Source organism: Micromys minutus (assembly GCF_963924665.1).
Source record: "Micromys minutus genome assembly, chromosome: 10".
Classification (NCBI taxonomy): Eukaryota; Metazoa; Chordata; class Mammalia; order Rodentia; family Muridae; genus Micromys; species Micromys minutus.
In genome coordinates, this window is record NC_137979.1 from 13,193,821 (window position 1) to 13,214,634 (window position 20,814).

Genomic DNA, 20,814 nt, shown 5'->3' on the forward strand with positions numbered 1-20,814 from the left:
TTGGGCTTTGGTGATGCTGGGATCTCAGCAGTGACAGTGGATGAACTGATCCTTCTCTAAGGGTCTGTCTTTGAGGCCCATTCTCTGGTTTTCTATGAGGTTGGTTGCTGCAGATGGGACCAAGAACCTCATGCATGCTGAGAAAGCACTCTATCCGACAGGCCTTGACCCATCTGCAGACTGGCACCACTGCTCAGGATGTGCCTCTGCTTAATATGACTGTGTGGGCTGCTGGCTCTCTGTACACCACAGGGGTCTGCGGCCTGTAACCCACCTTACCCAGTACATTTTCAGTGTGTTTTTTGGTGTGTGTGTGTGTCAACAAGAGTATCATACTCCTGGAACTTGTTCATCAGGGAGAACCCTCAGAGGCCACATGATTATGGTGTTAACTCTGTCCCTCCAGTCTCATGTAACCTGAGGGACTTTGATATACTTGAGTGGACTTCATTTTTCTGTGCAGCTGACATGGATGGTACTGGGACTGACTTCCTAGAAAGCCCTAAGTTGTAAACACCAGATTGCTGACCCGTCCCTACCAAGCTGGAACCCAGGGATGATCCCAATGCTGGGAAAAATGGAGCCCTAAAACTTCACATGAAGTGCAACATGTACCAGAAAGGTCATGCACTGAAGCTCAGCCCCCAGTGCAGTGCAGGCAAAAGGTGGGGCCTTAGGAGGTTTGTAGGTCATGAGTGTTAGCTCAGCCCTTAGGGCTATCCATTACTGCGCTGTTACCGTACAGGGTGTCTGGACACTCTCCCTTGCTCTTCTGCTGTCTGCCATGGACGATGCATCAAAAGGCACCAATCTGTTCTTTACAGAACCTTACATCCTGGTTCTTCTGTGACATCACAGTAGACTAATAAATACCACAGTGATCACTTGCTTTGAAGGCAAAGCCTGAAAAACCCAATGGCCAGCTCTGTGGCTCTGGCCAGTGTCTCCCAGCTAGATTAGGGTATAGTGACTGACGGCAACACTGAAGACAGACCACCACCGTCAACCAAGAGAAAACCAGAGAGCACCTTTGACAACCAGAAAAGCATCTTTAATATCTTGAAGCCATAGGACACAGCTGAAACCCCTAAATGTGATCCCCGAGGTTGCAGTTAAAAGTTCAAGCCACAGCCTCACAGGATCTCGTTTGTGTATAAAACTTAGGGCAATGAGCTGGAAACAGGACCCTGAGACTAGTAAAAGGACGTGTGGGAGGACTCGAACCAGCCCAAGTCCTGATCTGAGGAACAATAGGTTAAGTGGCCAGGTGCTCCAGGGGAGTGTTCCTGTTCAGAAGTCAGACTTCTAGACGCTGGCCATGTACCTTGAAACTCGAGACAGAGCCCCATCTCAGCCCTTCAAAGGAATAAGGGAATTCCTAGAAATTTCATCTATGTATTACTGAGGTCATTTGTTTCCCAAAGTACAGATCTGACCACAATACACAAGCTGGGAACTATCTAGGGGTCAGGGACTGGTTTTAGATCCTGGGCTGTCTAGCTGTGTGGGTTGCAGGCTGGTGATCCCCTTAATCTGACCCTGTACCTTCAACTGCAGGACAGGCCCAATAAGTGGTATCTCTTGGAATTTGCATGAAATTACAGAGGGGGTGAGACCGCAAGAGCCTGAAACTGCTGTGCTTCACACTTAGTACACCAGCTACTCAGGCCCTGACGGGGCCGTGTAGGAGGAGCTGCGTGAGCAGATTCCCTGTGCTCCTGTTTTGGATCACTTGCACTGCTCCTGCATTTACCAATAGTTCTGTCAGGAACGCCCAAATGACCAACTTCAGGGCAAAGAGCAGCTCGTGTGCGTGTCAGAGGCTAGTGTGGCACCATGACCTCTAGGAATCCCTAAAGCTGTTGCCCAGCAACAAGGAGTGTGGCCTCTAGGGGTAATGTGGCTTGGGGTCACAGATGGAAAAGTTCTCCAGACATGGGCTGGGATCCTGATGCTAATTGGCACCGTTGTGCTGGGAGACCTCAGGTCATGGCTGCCTTTGGAGCCTAGACTCCCCTGAAGTGCTGTCCCGCCATGCAGGTAACACTGAGGATCGAGAATTAGGCTGGCACCAGGGAGGACCCCTTCCTACACAACTTATCTTGCCCTACTTCTTCACTCTGGGGCCCTCTGACCTCACTGTGCCTTAGTCTTTTGTCAGTGGCCAACGGGATCATGCAATGTGTTCAAAGGTCAGAAAAATGAGGGATGCAGGTCCCAAGACCAGCCTTGGCCCAGATACTACTGGTGGCAGGTTCAGAGTAGGAAAGGCACATGAGTTACTGCCTGTGTAGACTGGGCAAGGAAAAGAAACCCCAAGGTGAGATCCAAGCACAGTACAGACCTACTGAAGGAACATGAAGTCTAGGATGGCCAGTGACTAAACACAGGCTCCTGGAGTGATTCAGGACATGGAACAGGTGTTGGGGGCAGGGGGAGGCAGATGGGATAGCACCAGAGTGGCCCAGCTGGGCAGTATTGGCCAGGAGGAAGAGGCAGAGATATAGTTATTGCTACACTGCAAGGCCATGAAGCCTCCGGGGCATGGTCAGCGGGACTTTAAGGCTGCCAAGGCAGTGAGGAATGCTCAGGCCACCCTGCAGGAACTTGAGACAAGCCCACGGAGGAAGCCCAGCCACTCTTCTTGGGTCCACATGACTCAGGGCCCTCATTCAAGTACTGTATTGTGGACACACTGCCACAACTGTCAGAGCAGTCGGCAATGTCTTCCTAGAGGCCCAGAGGTTTCTCTGGACCCCAAAGAGTCCCTGTCAGACAGAACGGGGTGGCAGAGGAGGGAGGCAGTAGTGAGGAGAATGCTTGGCTATCCTGGAACACCGGGATAGGTCGGAAAGGAGCATCAAGAACGGGGTAAGAGCCAGAGGTGCAGGAGGTAGGGAGATGCTAGGGGTGGAGACCGAAAGGGTCCGTGCCCATGACTGCAGAGGTGAGGCCCAAAGGTTCTAAGCTTAAGACCTCCCAGCCAGGATGCATGGCTTCCTGGTACAGACTTGAGTACTCCTGCAGAGTGGGAAGGTGACCATGCACAGATGTCTGGAGTAGCCTAAGCTGCAGTGGGGAGATGGCCAGAAGTCAGGAGTACAAGAAAAGATACCAAATGGATTTTGTGTACCACCATCTCATCCATCTCAAAAGTGACCACAAGAAAGGCCCTAGCAAGTACAGCTGAAGGCCAGAGAGGGCTGAGGGTACTGCTCAGTAGACCACCACTAAGCCGCTGAGTTGACCCCTGCAGCTGAATACGTGGGAAGGCAGACCCTCTGACAGGGACCTTGTTTTCTTGCAGAACCCACATGAGAAGCCAAACAGGGTGGGTACCAAGAAGAGGAGGACATCCCCTGTCACCTGTCCTGTCTCTTGTGCTTACGTGTTGGTGTGCACGCTCACAGATGGGCCTGGGCCAGAGCTGTATCCACTGCCTTCTTGCACACCAGTATCGGCTGCCTTCTGCTGCGGTCCCCACTGCCTATGCCAGGGCATGGAAGTCTGAGACAGAGAAAGGGTTAGCGCTGGCAGTGGCTAAGGCTTGGCACCTCCACCTTGGGAAGCTGGCGCACAGGGTTCCTGTTGTTCTTCTTGGCTCCAGGAACACCCTCGTCATTTGCAGAAAGGACACAAGGAGGTGGTGGCAGGGAGCAGGGACTCTTATATGTCACCCTCTTGCTGGTCAGAGCAGGGACCCAGTAGCCGAGCCAGAGGGGATGTGCAACTGGTAGAAGGACCTCAGCAGAGCCAGAGGATCTCTGTGGGAAGGGGGTCTTGGCTGCTTGGCCTGGCCTTCATCCCACTCTGGATTTTCACACATCCACAGCCAGCAGCTGGTCCCCAGAATCCTGGATGAAGGCTGCAGACAAGTGTCCTTGCAAAAATAACTCTGAGCCTGTCCCCATGGAACAGGTTCCTGAGAGCACATGAGCTGGCTGAGGCCCACACGGAAGGCCCACAGGGTGCACTCCTGCACACAGTGGCCAGGGTCATGGCTGTAGGCGCTCCAGGTACTGTGGCAGAGGGTTCTCCTTGACATATTTCTGGATGTACCAGCAGGTGAGGTGGGCCTTCAGGTCTTCCTCCACCACAAAGTCCAGGGCGGCCTGGGTCAGCAGAGGAAGAACAGCAGTTAGAGGAGTAGCTTGCTTGGGGACTGTGGCCCACTGTAGCCCAACAAGACTGGTAGTCACCAGCTCTCTCTGTTACTGCTCCAGGTTCTCTATATGGCTAACCTTCCCACTTTGCCTAGGCCAGCATCTTGAGCTCCTCTTGAGCTCCCTCTCTGGTAACTGGTCCCAAGGCAGAGTCAGGCTGTGGGGCCCCTATGCTCAGAACAGTGGCCCACAGAGAGGCTGGGAGCACCATAAACAGCATCCAAAGCTCACACTGTCACCTGCAAACTCAAACTCTTGGCCAGATGGGCCTATGAAGCTATGCTGTGGTCTAGAAGCAAGTAAGAGTTAGCCACCAGTCTATCCTGTCTGTAAGGGGAGGGTAATAGCTGCATCCTGGTCTGCTGCCCATCCTACCTTGGCCAGGTGCTTGGCAATGCCACGCCCACGGTAAGCATCTGGGACCTCTGTGTGTTGCAGGTCCACGATCCGTTTGCCCACATACTCATAGAGCAGGACAGCCCGGTCATGACATCCTGGAGCAGAGAGAGAGAGAGAAACAGCTAAAATGTGGACTCCAGGAGTCCTCAGTGCTTCATTACTCCCTGGTGTGGAGGATGCAGTGAAGAATATCTGGAACCAGACTGCCAGTGTGCTGTAAGAGCTGAAAGCTTACTAGCCAGTGCCTCAGCTGTGCCTCGGTTTTCATATGCCCAGAGTAGGGAGATGATGGCATTCCACAGAGGGCCGTGTGTAGTGTTTAATGGGGTACTCTCTGCAGCAGGCTGGAGCTAACAACTCACAACTACCCACAAGTCTTTGCTACTGTCATTCCCCTCAGCTAAACCCCCTTTCTAAGGTCCAACACAGGACACGACAGAGCCCAACAAATCCATGACTTCAGTGGAGAAAGTGGAAACAGGAGGTGATATCAGTTAGAGCGTAAGACCTGACAATCCCCTAACCAAGACCCAAGCCAAACCAAGAGTCCACTAGGCACAGGAAGCAGGAACAAATGGGTAGACAACCTCCCAGCCTTGTCCGGATGAGAATTCACCAGTCTACCAAAAATCCTGTTGGCAAATGTGACTGGGGAAGTTGCTCCAATCACAATTTGTAGTTCTCTGTCTGTCCACCCACCCATCCAATATTTATTGAGTCGCAAACACTTTTGAGGTGCTGGGCACACAGCAAGGGACACAGATCTGCCCTCATGGCTAAGAGAAACAGGAAAAGAGAGTAGTCTGGACATATCAGTGGATGGGAAACGAATCCCCTTCACCTGTACTTGGTTCTCAGTGGCTAGCTAGAGTGGACCAAGGGAGGGGGAAGGGACATGGTAAGTGTTGTGTCTTCTCAGCCATCATGACCTATGTCCTCAGCAGAGGATTAGAATCCTCCTGCGGCATCAGCATTCTACTGCAGAAGAGTCCAGCTGCCTTAGTCCCAGTGGGAAGAGGAGGTGAACTGTTCTAAGGGGGTCCCCCTTTGGAGGACTTGCTGGTAGTTGGGGTGTGCCCTATGAGAAAAAGAAGCCAATGGCAAACCTAACATTTTTTATCTGAAGGGACTGCCCGGGTAGGAAAGAAATGTTCAAGCCGGCAGGGGGAGGGAGAACTGTATGGCAGCGGTTGCCAGAGGGCTCCAGGACAAAGCACTCTGGCTGGAAAGGGCACAGTTAAGGGAAGAGCAGAGGGAGAACAAGTGCAGGCTTGGCAGGAGAGGCCCCGAAGCCAGATGGGATCACGGGGTTCCATAGCAGTAGGATAAAACATAGCTGTCTGGCTGCCTATCTTTAATAGACAGGGTCTCAGGGAGCCAAGGCTGGCCTAGAACTTACTAGAGCTGGGCCTGAATGCTCCACTTTCTTTCTTTTTCTTTCTTTTTATTTTTTTTCTCCAGACAGGGTTTCTCTGTGTAGCCCTGCCTGTCCTGGAACTCATTCCACAGACCAGGCTAACCTTGAACTCACAGAGATCTGCTTGTCTCTGCCTCTGGAGTGCTAGGATCAAAGGTGTCTGCCACCATTGCTGGGCTAGATAATCTACTTTCTCAAAAGCAAGGTACACTTCACAAATTTTAACTTCATTCACCTGCCAAAGAATCAGCTCCTAAATGCTGCATGGGTCCCCTGCCCATACCAGGTATTGTCACAGGGGAATGACAGGCTCAGTGGAGAATCACGTTCCACACACATTACAGGAACCTTTGAGGGTTCTGCCCTCAGTGTAAGTCTCCTGAAAATTCCAGGAGGCAGACTATGACTCATGTCATTTCCATAGGTAGCCCCAAGTCATGCAACCCAGACCTGCCATTCTCCAAGCTATGTGTCTTGGCTCCTTTTCTTCTTCTGAGACAGGGTCTCACTATGTATCCCAAGCTGGTCTAGACCCCAGAGTGCTGCAATTATGGCCATGCCTCAGCACAGTTAGCCAGAGTGCTTTGTTTCATAGAACTACTATGCCCTCTTCTTCCCAAATCCAGACCTAGAATGTCATCTCAGCCAGATCTACAAAGGTCATGGCCTTCCCCTGTGCTGAAACTCCCTCCTTAGACTGATTTATTCTGGGGCTGTGCTCATTTCCTGGCCAAGGCCCAGCTGTAGCCTCCACAGCCACCCCCTGTAGCTGCAAGACATGGGACACAGGTCTGGTTCTATTCAACAGAACTGATGCAGCACTCCTTAGCATTTTAGTCAGGGAGACACAGTGACGGGAGTCTCAGGTGATGGCACAGAGAGCAGAGAAGGGGCATGGAGCAGGGGTGAGAGATGTCACTATAAAGAGAACATCTGGTTCTTGTGCAAGAGACCTGAAGGAGGGACCAGGACACTTTGGTGTGAGGAGTCCCAGTGGTAAGAGCAGAAGAAACAGAATCCTCAGAAGCCCAGAACAGCAAGGAAATCAGAGTTGCTGGCTCTAGTAAATCAGGCAGTGCAGGGAACCAGGTGATGGAAATCCTAAGGCTGTGGGGTGGGGTGCTGAGCTCTTGCAAACTTGCTAATGTCTTCAGTCTCTTCTTGCTCTCAATCCCACGGAGCCCACTTAGCTCATAGGCAACCCTGGGATTGCACAGTGATTCTCTGCCCAGGCCTTTGGTGTCTAATTGTCAGGACCAGTCAACCACCTGTCCCCATAACCCCATCCAGGGTAGACACCCAAGGAAATCTCTCTCAAAAACCTGCTTCTTCCTACCAGATGCCTGCTGAGACTGGAGGTGAACCAATGGCATTGGGCACCCCCAAGGCCTCGGACAGCCCCTGTGACTTTGGTGGGATCCCCAGAGACCAGCCAAGTCCCACAGCGGGTATTTGCTTAGGCCTACAGAGGCCCATGGGCTTGCTTTCAGATAAAGCCAGCAGGTTCCAGCCACAACCCAACTGCAGCCACTAAGAGTCTGATTAGCCCCTGGCTGATCTTGTCACTTGCCACATCTATACCCAGGGCTTTCCAGTTGGACACCACCTTCTGTTTTCCCTCAGATGCTTCTTCCCCTGTCTACCACAGGACAGAATGCACATGTGGCACTGCCAGCTATAACGAACCCCCATCCCCGCAACACCTGTGCTATACCAGTGAGTAGTCACTGCCCCTGGATTAGTGGCAATCTAGGTTAGACTCTGAGTACCCCAGACCTACACAAGCATATTGGGGGACAGTGCTAGACATCCAGGAACTGGAGGAACCAGCTGGGCTCAGTTCCAGTTCTGTCTTGCTACTTGGGGGTACAGAGAAGCCTGGGAGGGATTGGAGTGAGCCTTCTTGCAATAAGTAGCAGTCCCAGAGCCTGGAGATCTAGCTCTGCAGTTAAGAGGACCCCACTTCAGTTCCTAGCACTCATTTCTGACAGCTCACACCTGCTTCTGACTCCATCCAGCTGCCCCATCTGATGCTCCCATCTGACCTGTACAGGCACTGGAATGCATGTTGTCTGTACATGTATACACACACACACAAATAAAAGAAAAACAAATCTTTAAATACATCCCTGTCACACCTGTTCAGTACTTAGACATTTCTTCCTACCACCGCTCACACTGCTTGGACTTGTGTAGTACGAAGTTCCTCACTGTCACGCCCCACAGTATGTTCCACATCAGCCCAGTCTTGGGGCTCCTGAACCATGGCACCTGTCCTCTTTCTAAGGCATTTTCAGGAGCCCACAATGTTGAGGGTCAAAGCCACATTTCCAGGTCCTCCATTACTTGCCCCCTTGATCTCTTAGCACACCCTACCTGTCACACTCTTTTATGCCTGCACCACTCCTGGCCGCTCGGAAACACAATGGGTACCACAGGGCCTTTGCTCTCAACTGTTTCTTTCACTCGGTGCCTTTCTTCCCAGCGATAGCTGTTTCTCGTCTCTCTCAGGTCTTTACTTAAATACCACCTGCTTGGAACCTGATGCCAAACAGCAGCTCTGCCCCAGTACACCCTTCCTTCTGCCCAGCTTCACGTCTCCCAAGGCCTTTGTTTTATGAGATTACGTAATTCATCGGAGACCCATCTCCCTCTTTAGACTGCCAGCCCCACAAGTCCTGGGCACTCAGAAGACTGCTGGTAAATAGCAGGTAGTCAGTAAATTATTGGCCCAGGTTGTGCAGGATGAGCCAAGGAGAGGTTGCCTACCTCTAGACACTCTGTCTCCCTATCAACAGGGCAGCAGGTTGCAGACCGGTAAGTTTAAGAATATGGTCTGTTGGGCTGGAGAGATGGCTCAGAGGTTAGGAGCACTGACTGCTCTTCCAGAGGTCCTGAGTTCAAGTCCTGGCAACCACATAGTGGCTCACAACCATCTGCAATGAGATCTGATGCCCTTTTCTGATGTGTCTGAATAATGTGTACTTATGTATAGAAAATGAATAAATCTTTAAAAAAAAAAAAAAGAATATGGTCTGTTCACAGCTAGCTCTCAGGGTACTGTCCTTTTGACTGGACCCATTTGGAAGAGAAAGAAAGAAGTAGCCCAAGGGGTCTGCCTTTCTCTTTGTGGATCTGATGTGCCTCCACAGTCACCTGGAGAAACAGAGCCTCCTTGGGACTAAGAAAACTTCAGAAAAGAGGATCTGAAAAAAAAAAAAAAAAAAAAAAAAAAAAAAGACCTCAGATAAGGCCTCTCAAGTGATCCGGGCCAAATGTAGATGTCAGCTGAGCTACCATATGTATGACAACGCGCTTGTTAAGGCTGGGCAGGTCATACTTCCTGCAGTCTCAGCCTCAGTTTACTCATCTGGAAGTGGGGTGGTATGTCACAACACAGGAAGTAACAGCTGCCCTCACGGCGGTTAGGTGGCACAAATGGGAGAGGAGGCCTCCTCTGCTTGTCACCAAGTGCAGGTCACAAAAGGTTGATTCAAGAAGTCTGGATCGGCTGCTTACAAACAACCTACTAGCCAACATCAAACAAGTGCATTCCTGCAATCAAAATAAGCGCAGTGGCTAAGGCAGGTCTCTGATGTCCCCAGAGGGCCCAGCTGGGAGGAGTGGGCTACAGAGAGCTCAAGGTCCCATATCCCACAGTCTTTTTCCAGTCCTTAGGATCAATGAAAGGAGTGTTGGTCTGCTAGTACAAACGCTACAGAAGACGAGGCCTTGACCTCTCTATCTGGTTTGAAAAGTAGCTATTTACCTGTTTATCAGCACTTGCTGTGCACCAAATGTGTCATTCTGAACCTTTACTGCCACTGCATCTCATCCAAAGCGGTGTGCACTATAGCTATCCCCGATGCAGATTTCGGGAGAACGAGGCACACATCGACTAGACAAGTTGGCCAAAGTCTCAGAACCACCTACCCGCCTCCTCCTCCAGGCCACACATTCCCTGGGTTATGCCCCAGGCCCGCGCAGGCTCCTCCAGGGCAGCAGGAAGCAACTGAACACCCGGGGGGTTGGGGGGTGGCAGGCCACCAGGGACCTGCTCTCTGGGATCCAGGGTGTCAGCTCTCTGTCCGCAATGCCGGAGGCCCGCTGCGCTAGCAGGTGCGGGCTGCCGGGGCGGGCGCACTCCGGCGGTGCCAGTCGGGGTTCGGGAGCCCTCCCGCCCCGGGATCCGTCCGCCCGCAGGTCCCGCCCCGTCCCGCCCGCGCGCGCGCAAACAAAGACAGCGCGGTACCGTTGAGGCGCACGGAGAACTGGCGGCGTTGGCGGTCGTGCTCCACGCGGATGGGGCCGCCCTGCTCCAGCGCGCTCGGCGGGGTAGCGTGCGCCATCGCGCGCACCGAGACTGGAGACCGCGGGCCGCAGGGAACTGACTCTTCGGCGGCGCGGGCCGGAGAAGGGGGCGGGGCCGGAAATCAGCTGTAAGTCACGTGCACTGCGCGCTCCGTCTGTTTGGATACATTCCTGGCGTCTCTTAAAGAGACCGCGCTGCGGGTTTCGCTCGCGGCCTCAACAATGACATGCTGGCCCATCAAAGACGCTGATTGTCTTCCCGAATGCCCAGAATGATCATTAGGACCCACAACGGATCCATCTGAAAAACACGCAGTGACTTGTGGGGCAGTTCTGATCTTCTCCGCGACAGCCGTCGAATATTAGGCATTGGCCTCACTACAAGCCTGAGGCATAGATAAACGTCAGACCCCTTTTACTGATGCAAGGCGTTCACAGGAATATCTACTCACGCTGGAACCGTGCGGGCTGGTACTATGCAGCCCATCCACTCGGGGCAGCTATAGCTAATATTGAGAAATTACCCCCAGGCATATTTGGGACTGAGTGAAAAGCCAACCCTCCTAAAGAAAGGCAGAAATGTGAGGTCCCTAGAGAGCTAGCTACCCAGGAACCAGGTTTCCCTTAGAAGCGTAGTATTTGGAAAACCTGCCCACCGTTAATGTTCAGAGAATCACATTGTTAATTAAGGTGCAAAATTTGATCTCCATATCTATGAGACCAGCACACAGACCTACAGAAAGTTTGAGTGTACCTTATGGAATGCTTGAAGGCTGTAAGTTCAAACCTGTACAAAATGTGTGTTTTGTGTGGGGGTGAGGGCGGGGGGAGGAGGGGAGCCCGGGACAGACCAACCAGGAAGCATTTTACAACTAAATGGAGATCTCTGTGGGCTTCCTTCCAATTGATCTCTTCCTTTTGACAGCTACGCTCCCTGACTTTTAGCACTATTGACTAAACGACTTTTCCTAAGAACATCCTATCAAATAGAACTACATAGACAGAAGTATCTAGTTCCTTCTTCCACCTGTCATCAGCCATGTTGCTGTTGCTATCATGTTTATCACTGTGTCAGAGGTTTTTCCAGTGAGCATGTACTAGTTTTCCATCACGTGTTAATGGGTTGTTGTGTTGTCTTGGGTCGGAGCTACTATGAGTAGCATGCTGTAAATGTCCTCTGGCCAAGCATTTCCCTAGGGCAGCTACCAGGAATATACTACTGTTTTATAGCCGGTGTATGTTTAGTTTTGTGAAAAAACTGCAAGATCCTTTTCCAAGTATACAACCTTGCATTGCTACAGATAGTTCTGAAAGCTGCAGTGGGCATTTTGTCATTAGAGGCAGTGACTGGCTCTTGAACCTTTTCCCAGGCTGCCTGGTCATTTACATATCTATTTAATGAACACTTTCCTCTGGTTGTTTTTTTTTTTTTTTTTGCCCACACATTTTTTATTTGACTTCTCCCAATTATTTTTATTGCTTGGTGAGGGGGTCAGACATACTGTTGAGAGAACCTTTTCTGAGCAAATAATTTCCTTTTCCTAACAGGTGTGTGTGTGTTGCTGTCGCTGCATTTGTAAACAGAAGGAGGTGGAGGCGGGTCATTATATGCAAAGTGACTGAAAGGGACCCACCAATCAGAGAGGGCTGTGAGCTTGGCTGAGTCAGGGCTGGAGGCAACCGTGAACTGGGAAGATAAAACCTGTGAGTCTCAGGTGACTTCATTTCCAAAGAATGTAAGTGGAGATGGTTAAAATATGTTCCTGGACAGTGTCTGAACAGGTCACTCGTCTGCCGGCTACTGGGCTTTTGCATGACTGCCCAAGCTGCACTTCCTGGGGAAGTTCCTGTGCATTTGTGCCTACAGACATGGCATCTGACCAGCCAGTCTGGACCAGGGTAGGGTCTGGACTGGTAAGCCTCTATAGGGCCCAGCACTGCAGTTCTCAACCTATGGGTTACTCTCCAATCACCCTTTCACAATGGTTGCCTAAGACCACTGGAAAATGGATATTTGCATTACGAGTAATAACAGTAATGTAATTACTGTTATGAAGTAGCAATGAAAATTTTATGTGTGTGTGGGGGGGTCACCTGAACATGAGGAGCTTTATTAAGGGTCGAAGCCTTAGGAAGGTTGAGAACCACTGGCCAAGCACAATCCAGAGTCTTTTCTTTGACTCTTTTCTTCTCTGCTTATGTCTGTCTCCTTCCTTGCTTGGGTCTGTAAGCCCTACAGAAATCCTGTCTGGAAGCCAGGGATCTTGCTGGTCTGTATTCCTAGGACTTCAGAGGTGAAGGTAGGGGCTCAAGACATTTCTCAGCCACATCCTCAGCTTGAGCTATAAGAAACCCTGACCACCCAAACCACATACATAAAGTCCCTTCTGGAAAACAAAAGAACAGTGTGAGCAATGGAAACATTTGCTGGAGTCACTGAGTGACTCTGTGCTGGAAGCTTCCCCATGGATGTGCCTGCTTAAGTCTCACAAGGACCAGAGGATGGGCCAGTGAGTGGATGTGACTTATTTGGATGCTCCTGAATCCACTGACTTTGTACCGAGAGCATCTCCTGTGGAGCAGGCACTGTTGTGGGGACACAAATGAGCAAAGCAGATGATGCTCCCTGTGTCTGTGGCATTGCTCCACAGGAATGCACGTAAAGGATGGAGAAGTCGGATGGAGTTAATGCTCCCAGATCCAGCTGCCTCTGGGGCCATGTGTTCCCGGAGACAATCTGGCTTCAGACAGGGTGGCCATGTCAGCTTCAGCTGAGATGGAGTCTTTTTAAGGACGACCCTCGAAAGAACTAAAGGACAGGGTGAGTGAGTTGGTTGGGAGAGGAAGAGGGGAGAGAAGAGCTAAAGCTGGATTAAGTTAAAGAGCACTGACTGCCACAGGGTAAGCCAGGCAAAGGCCTCTCACACAGGGTGAGGAAGTTCAGGGTTCAGGGGAGTGTTGGAGAGCCCTCTGCGGGATTTATGTATAGTTTCAAGCACATAGGTATATAAAATAGTAAAGGATCATATATACAGAGAGAGTGCTTTTGAGCAAGCATTCCACAAGCTGCTGAACTACCACCAGTCCTCCATCTAAAACACTGCCCATCTGATGCTTCTTTCAACCCCTCCTCCACCCACCTGACCAGTTTTTGATCCCTGTGTTTTTAACCTTTGCCATAGTGTCAGGAACCTTACAGCTTGTGGCCTTTTGCTCCCTCTCTCCCCATTCTGACCCCCTCCCCCTTGCAGTTGACTGGTTCACTGGGCCGCACAGCACCCAGTCTCTTCACTGCTAAAGATCTGGGAAGTGATGTTAAGTATTCCTGGGCCAACTATACAAGAGTGGGCCAGAAGTAAACAGGGATTAGGGACCCTGCACTGGTCCCAATGACGGTGACAACATGATTGTTGTTCCAGGTCCTAAGCTCTGCCCCCAAGTCCCCATGACTAGGAGGTCTCCGTGGAGTTATCTGAACATTGTGGACACTTGGACTCTTTGCTGTGCTACTGTAACCATCCTGGGAAGAAATGAAGCTATTCTAAAGACATTGTGTCTCTTCATCTGACAGAAGGTTGAAACAAGCTGTCAGACACTGCAGGATAAGTCTGAAGCTCAGACAGTGATGGGCCCATAGAGAGCAGAAAGCAGGACCACACCTTGTCTGGCACTGCTTGGATGTGCTTATCCTTGGTCCTCAATTTAAACTTTGAGCTCACTAAGACTTCAAGGCTTGAAGGCTTGCTGGGACTCACTGTGCCACACTGAATACATCTTTTTTAAAATTAGATACTCTGTATTTACATTTGAAATGTTATTCCCTTCCCCCACCTCATTTTCCCCTCCCCTTGTTTCCACGAAGGTGCATTCACTCCTAATCACCCTCTAAACCTCAGTGCCTTGGCATTCCCCTACATTGGGAAAACAGTCCCCTCACTGGACCAAAGTCCTCTTGTCACATTGATGCCAGACACTGCTGTCTTCTGCTACATATGCAACTGGAGCCGTGGGTCTCTCAATGTGTGCTCAGTGTTGGTGTTTGGTTGGTTGATAATGTTGTTCTTCCCATGAGGTTGCAACCCCTTTCAGCTCCTTCAGTCCTTTCTTTAGCACCTTCTTTGGGGTCCCCGTGTTCAGTCCAATGATTAGCTGCAAGCATGCTCAGCTGTATCTGTATGACTCTGGCAGAGCCCCTGAAAAGGTTCTTTTCTAGTTTCTCCTTTATTTTTTTAAAGATTTATTTATTTTATGTATATGAGTACACTGTGGCTGTCTTTAGGCACACCAGAAGAGGGCATTGGATCTCATTACATATGGTTGTGAGCCACCATGTGGTTGCTGGGAATTGAACTCAGGACCTCTGGAAGAGCAGTTGGTGCTCTTAACCTCTGAGCCACCTCTGCAGCCCCTGATTTCTACTTTTAATCTGGCTCTTTTAGTTGTGTTATTGAGGGTGAGTGGCCAGATCTGACTTCGGACACAGGTTTGAGTCCTCCCCCATCAAGTTTGATAATAGTACCAGAGAACACAACCCCAGGGAGACAGACAGACCTGACCTTGGAAACCAAACAAGCTGGAGACACCACTCACCTTGTACAGGTCACTTGGCTTGATGTGGGTTCCCTCACTCACTCCTATAAGGGAGCTGGAGTTCCATCAGGAGAGGTGCCCACAAGAATTCGCACAGAGACTTGTCACAAATACAGTAATTTTTTTCAAAAACTGTCATCTATAAAACCCAGGCCAGCTTTAAACTTGCAACCCTATCTCAGCCCCTGCATGTTCAGACCATAGGCATGAACACTTCCTTTTTCCTACTTAACAATATATATATATAAATATTTTTTTTTTACTATCCAGGAAACCAGATTCATTCTTTAAAATATTTTTGTTTGTTTGTTTTATTTCTTATTGTAGCTTTTTTTTTTTTTTTTTTTTTTTTTGAAACAGGGTTTTTTACTCTGTCTGGTTGGCTTCAAATTCCTGCCTCATTCTCCTGAGTTCTGGGAGTTACAGGTCTCCATACCACCATTCCCAGTCCAAAATATTTGCAATACCATTTTAATGAGGTCATTGTTATAGTTTAGATCAAAGGTATTCCCTTCAAACCCCACATGTTGAAAGTCAGTCAATAGTTTGGCATTACTGGCGTTGGTGAACCTTTAAGAGGTAGGGCCGATTAAAAGAGGGTAAGTCACCGGGGTGTACTCTTGAAGAGGGTTGTGAAGCCCTGGACCCCTCTTGCCTTCTTTTACTTTGTGGCTACGAGGCCAGTGACTTGTATCATCACAATATACTGTCCCCGGCCCCAAAGGAGAGTCTCCAAGGATGTGGCCCAAACCAAACCTCTTCTCTGTGTTTATTGTCTCAGGTCTTGTGTTAGGCTGGCAGAAAACTGCCAACAGAGTTGCAAAGTCAGATATTTTAAAAAAGATTTATTATTATTTTTTGTGTATGAATGTTTTGCCTGCACATATGTCTGTATACCATGTTTATGCCTGATATTTGTGGAAGGCAGAAGAAAGCTTTGGGTCCCCGTTGGAACACCATCTAATAACAGAGCAGTGTGAAGAGATTTCTGAGTGCCTGTGAGAAAACTCTAAGGAATCAAGACAAGAGTCTCATGACCTCAGTTTCCTCAAAAACAGCATCATTCTTGGGTTGCCCTTTTGTGTCCACCACATGCAACTTGCCCTCGTGACTGTTCTTCACTCCTGTGACTTCTGTTAGCCCTCAGAGTATACATTGTCTGATGCTCTGAATAAAGTTATTGCACGAGACTGCAGTCTGTCTCATTTATTGACCCCATTCTCTTAGGTCCTGTCACCTCTAGTACTCCCAATAACAGAGTTAGGATGGGTGTGAACCACCGTGTGGTGCTGGGAATCAAACCCGAATCGTCTGGAAGAACAGCAAGTGCTCTTAACTGCTGAGCCATCTCTACAGCACCCTCGAAATCTTGTCATTTCTAATCTCTGAGGCACTGGCACAGTGCTCCCTTGCAGACAGCGTGCCCACAAAGCCAGTCTGACTGAGGCAGTGCCTTGCAGATGACTTTAGGCTTTGTCAAACTGACAGTCAAAGCTAACTATGATAGGCCACATGTTGCATGAAACCTGTCACATCCTTCTGTAGACTCAAGATGACTCATCATACCTGGCATAGCGTGACTGCTACAGAAATAGCTGCTACTTTGTCTTTTCAGGAAATAATATCAATGAAAAAACTCTGTACATGCTCAGCACAGATGTGGTATCTTTGTGATTTATGTGGTGTGTGTGTGTGTGTGTGTGTGTGTGTGCTGGGTATGTGTGTTTTGGGATTGGAACCCAGGGCCTTATGAACACTAACCAGGGCTCTACTACTGAACTATATCTAGTCAGTCCCTGAATGTCTCTGGCCCGTAGTTGGCTGGAAATACAGATCTGGAATTTGTGCTTATAAAGGCTTATTTATTGCAGGTTCAGAACTGAGGAAAACCTGCTCCCATTTTGTCTGCTGAGCTCTCCCTAGTCACATGAAATGGAACATTTAAAAAACCCATCCCTTATGAATTCTTCTAGAATTTTATACCCAAAAATTCAAGTTAGTACCAATCTATATTTGTTCCTTTTTTTTTTTTAAATTTTGAGACAGGGTCTCTCTATATAGTTAGCTCACTTATAGAAAACTTACATCACATACATGAGGTCATAAGTTCAAATCTCCAGCATTGCAATATACAAATAAACAAATAAAATTCAAATACATTGGAAAATTATAACTAGAATATCTTTGTTTCAGCTGTGGGTTCTAGGTCATCGCCAATCTCTCAAATCTCTGAGTTACTGTTGCTGTTTTTTTTTCTCCCTCTCTTTCCCAAGAATCCTCTCGGGAGAAGGTACTAGAAACAGCATTGAGACAGCACTTCTCAAGCTCAGCTTCCCGTGTGTTCTCTGCTCACCTACGAGAGTCTGGGGCTGTGAGATGAAAGTCACGGCCCGAAAGCATCTGAAGACTTTGCAAGGCAGCCTCCTTGGTGACAACTGGAATGTGACCACCATGAGGCTGAGTCCGAAATATGACACCTCAAACTGTGTACAAGCATGGACACCAAGCAGCTGCTGGCCTGTCCCATGCGTTCTCTGGTGAGAACAGCTTCAAAAGAACATAGAAGAGCCTGGGCCCGCAGGGTGGTGCTCAGATGAGGAGACATCTGGGGGTCTGACAAGAAGAGACCTGTGGTCCTGTGGGGCTGCCAGCCTTGCCTGAGGTCTGGTCACTGCAGGTGTTTGCTGTTAACAGGAGCTGAAAAACAAGCTTTGGCATGGACTCTCTGTACTTATGTAGCTGAAGGAGGGGTGGGAGATGCTTGCTGGCACCTCAAGCAGCAATGAGACTGTTCTCACAAGCATCTTCTCTGTTCAAATCCTTCATGCATTTTCATTGGCTGGATGCTTTCTTGTTATCTGGTCTTAAGAGTTTTTTTTTTTTTTTTTTTTTTTTTACATATTGTGTTACAAGTCCTGCATCTGAAAAGTTTTGCAAAGATCTTTTTCTCAGCTTGCTTTGAACATTAAACAAGGTCATTAGCACTTAGTAGTGGGTGCTAGAATCACTGTCAATATTGCCATAATTAGTTCATTGCCCCATTATGACACCGTGGCTAGGGACATGAGCCCTCAGCTTAGAACTGCCAATTGCATTTGATCACCAGTTTTTCTTGGTACCCCAAAACCTGTCACTCAGATCCCTCAGTCTAGATCTTTTTGAGGAGGCCAACAGCCTCTAGTAGAGCCTAGGGCCATGGTGGTTTCTGATATTTATTTATCAAAACCTGTCTGTCATCTGGCCCAGGCTGATTGCTAGAGTTGTTCATGGAAGGGAAGGGAGGTTCTGGGATTTTGACCTCACCCTCCCTACCCTGCCTGAGACACACAGCCACAGTCTTCTCCAACTCCTAGCCCACACTCACAGCCTGCCTTTGCTGGGTGCCTGTGGACAGGTCTTCTCATCGGAACCCTGTCTTGTCTCATTTCTGATTCCTATTGACTGCAGGAGACCACGGAGGCTCAAAATTGTGACTATAAAAATTCCTCTAGAGGAGAGGTATGGGACCAAGAGCTGCTGCAGGAACTTGTACTGGCGGTAACAGTCTCATTGCCCACCACTCCAGCCTAGCTGCATGGGGACCTACTGTAGACAAACACAGCTGCTGAACACCTAGTAGGCTCCACACAGGTATTCTCTTCCAGAATGGTCACATATCAGGGAAGTTCTTGTCCTTGTGTGATTCTTCTGTTTAATCTGAGGATTAAAGACCCAGAGATGGGTCAGATAGGACCTTTCATGTAAAGTGAACAAGTTCAGAGACCCCAGGTGTGCTGTGGATTCATCTTTGCTAATCATCACAACAGTCCCCAGAGTCCTCTTTCCCTCCCTCTTCCGGTTCATCCGGACCTTCATTTTTTGCTCTCATCATCCCTTGGAGTGCCACATGCTGTCCTTTGCTCCCGGAGGACAGGAAGGACACCCTTGTCTAGCCAAATTTCCTGAGAGAATCAGGATGCTCTGCTAGACGCTTGTGCAGGGGGTAGTTTGGCCCCAACTGTCTTTATTCAGATGCAAAGGAGATTTCCCCCAAGCAGTCCCTTCCACTGTCTTCTTTAGATGCACTTACATTGGAGAGGAGGGATTGTCTGCACAGGGGCAGTCACTAACACTGCAAGTTACCAGAGCCACCCAGATGCTGGCTAAAGGCATCACAGCACCACAGAAAGCCATCCATTAGAATATTAATGGCTCGGCCCTGGGGTTCTTTCTGCCTAGTTGCTGGACACTAAGCTGATGGGGCCTAAGGGTCAAGCCCAGTGGAAGTTTGGACCTTGGGGGACAGAATAAACCCACCCTTTTATACTAGCTGTTTTTGTTTGTTTACTTTGAGACAGGGTCTCTTTATGTAGACCAGGCTGGCCACAAACTCAAACTCATAGAGGTCTCCTGTTTCTGTCTCTTGAATGCTGGGTTAAAAGTGTGCACAACCATGCTTGGCTTCTACGGATTGTTTGTTTTTGTTTTGTTGTTGTTGTTCTTATCAAATGTAGGCTATTTTGTATCAGGAAAGAGCATAAGAAATTCTCCCTTCTCATCATTATTTCTTAACCAACAGACACACCTGCTGGAACCTGCCTGAGACTGAAGCTATTGGGGCAGCACTAGTTTAGAACTTGGTTTGTGTCAAACCCTAGCTACAGTCTGCCCTGCCCAATGAAGGAGAGAGAACACTAGAATCAGGAACCATTTGCTTGATCCCATATCCTGCCTCCATACAGGTGCCACTTGAGTGTGGGGTCTTGAGTCACTACATGGTGTCGAGTCCCTTTTGGATCCATCCTGCCACTGAAGATCTTGGGCTGCTGATCCAGGAAGGCTACATGAAAGGGGCAGGATTTAAGCCATATAGGGCAGGCAGACTTAAAGAATTCATATTTCATCTATTTATGTTAAAATGCTATTAATATTAATTATATTAGTCAATTTTTGATATTTAAGTCCTAAATATTTAAAGTATCCTAAAAATATTATATACTTCTTTTTCACATTTTATTAAGTCCTTTATTGTTTTATACTTTTTAAAAAAGATTTATTTATTTATGTAGGTACACTGTACACTGTAGCTGTCCTCAGACACACCAGAAGAGAGGGCGTTGGATCCCATTACAGATGGTTGTGAGCCATCATGTAGTTGCTGGGATTTGAACTAAGAACCTCTGGAAGAGCAGTCAGCGCTCTTAACCGCTGAGCAACCTCTCCAGCCCTGTTCTATACTTTTTATTTTATTTTTTTTATTTTTAAAGACTTATTTATCTTATGTGTATGATTACACTATAGATGTCTTCAGACACACCAGAAGAGAGCATCATATCCCAGTACAGATGGTTGTGAGCCAACATGTGGTCTCTGGGAACTGAACTCAGAACCTCTGGAAGAGCAGTCTCTTCTCTTAACTGCTGAGCTATCTCTCCACCACCACCACCCCTTTTTTAAAAAAATATATTTATTTATTATATATAAATACATTGTAGCTGTTTTAAGACACACCAGAAGAGGGCATCAGATCTTGTTACAGATGATTGTGAGCCACCATGTGGTTTCTGGGTTTTGAACTCAGGACCTTTAGAAGAGCAGACAGTGCTCTTAACCACTGAGCTATCTCTCTAGTCCCTATTACATACTTTTACAGAAATATTTGATAGAAAAAAAATGTTTGTTCTTTTTGTTGTTCTTCTCCTTTTTTTTTTTTTTGTTTGTTTTTTTTTTTTTTTTTTTTTTTTAGATACAGGATTTCCCTGGAACTCACTCTGTAGTCCAGGCTGGCTTCAAACTCAGAGATTCAACTGCATCTGCTGGGACTATAGGAATGTACCACCAATATCTAGGAATTACCAGGACTGGGGCTATAGCTAGCTGGGGCTAAATAAAAAAAGGTAGAACAGTATTAAAGAAGATACCCAGTGCTGACCTCTGGCCTCCTCATATGCGTGC

General features: G+C 48.5%; 1 protein-coding gene across 1 annotated transcript; it reads right to left on the reverse strand.

Annotated features, from left to right (window-relative positions):
- Positions 1-1,029: 1,029 nt before the first annotated feature.
- Positions 1,030-10,365, reverse strand: NATD1 (N-acetyltransferase domain containing 1). Its single transcript, XM_080923341.1, has 3 exons — positions 10,232-10,365; positions 4,539-4,657; positions 1,030-4,112 (listed from the first exon to the last, which is right to left on the reverse strand). The coding sequence occupies exons 1-3, from the start codon at positions 10,326-10,328 to the stop codon at positions 3,996-3,998; spliced, it is 333 nt and encodes a 110-aa protein (XP_080779467.1). The 5' UTR covers positions 10,329-10,365; the 3' UTR covers positions 1,030-3,995.
- Between the last annotated feature and the right edge of the window lie 10,449 nt (positions 10,366-20,814).

Bases quoted from the DNA above. Each gene is read 5' to 3' on its own strand.
- NATD1 (XM_080923341.1), bottom strand. From the start codon at position 10,328: ATGGCGCACGCTACCCCGCCGAGCGCGCTGGAGCAGGGCGGCCCCATC. The intron at 4,658-10,231 runs GTACCGCGCTGT...TCTCTGCTCCAG, and splicing joins GTTCTCCGTGCGCCTCAACG to GATGTCATGACCGGGCTGTC. The intron at 4,113-4,538 runs GTAGGATGGGCA...CTGCTGACCCAG, and splicing joins TTGCCAAGCACCTGGCCAAG to GCCGCCCTGGACTTTGTGGT.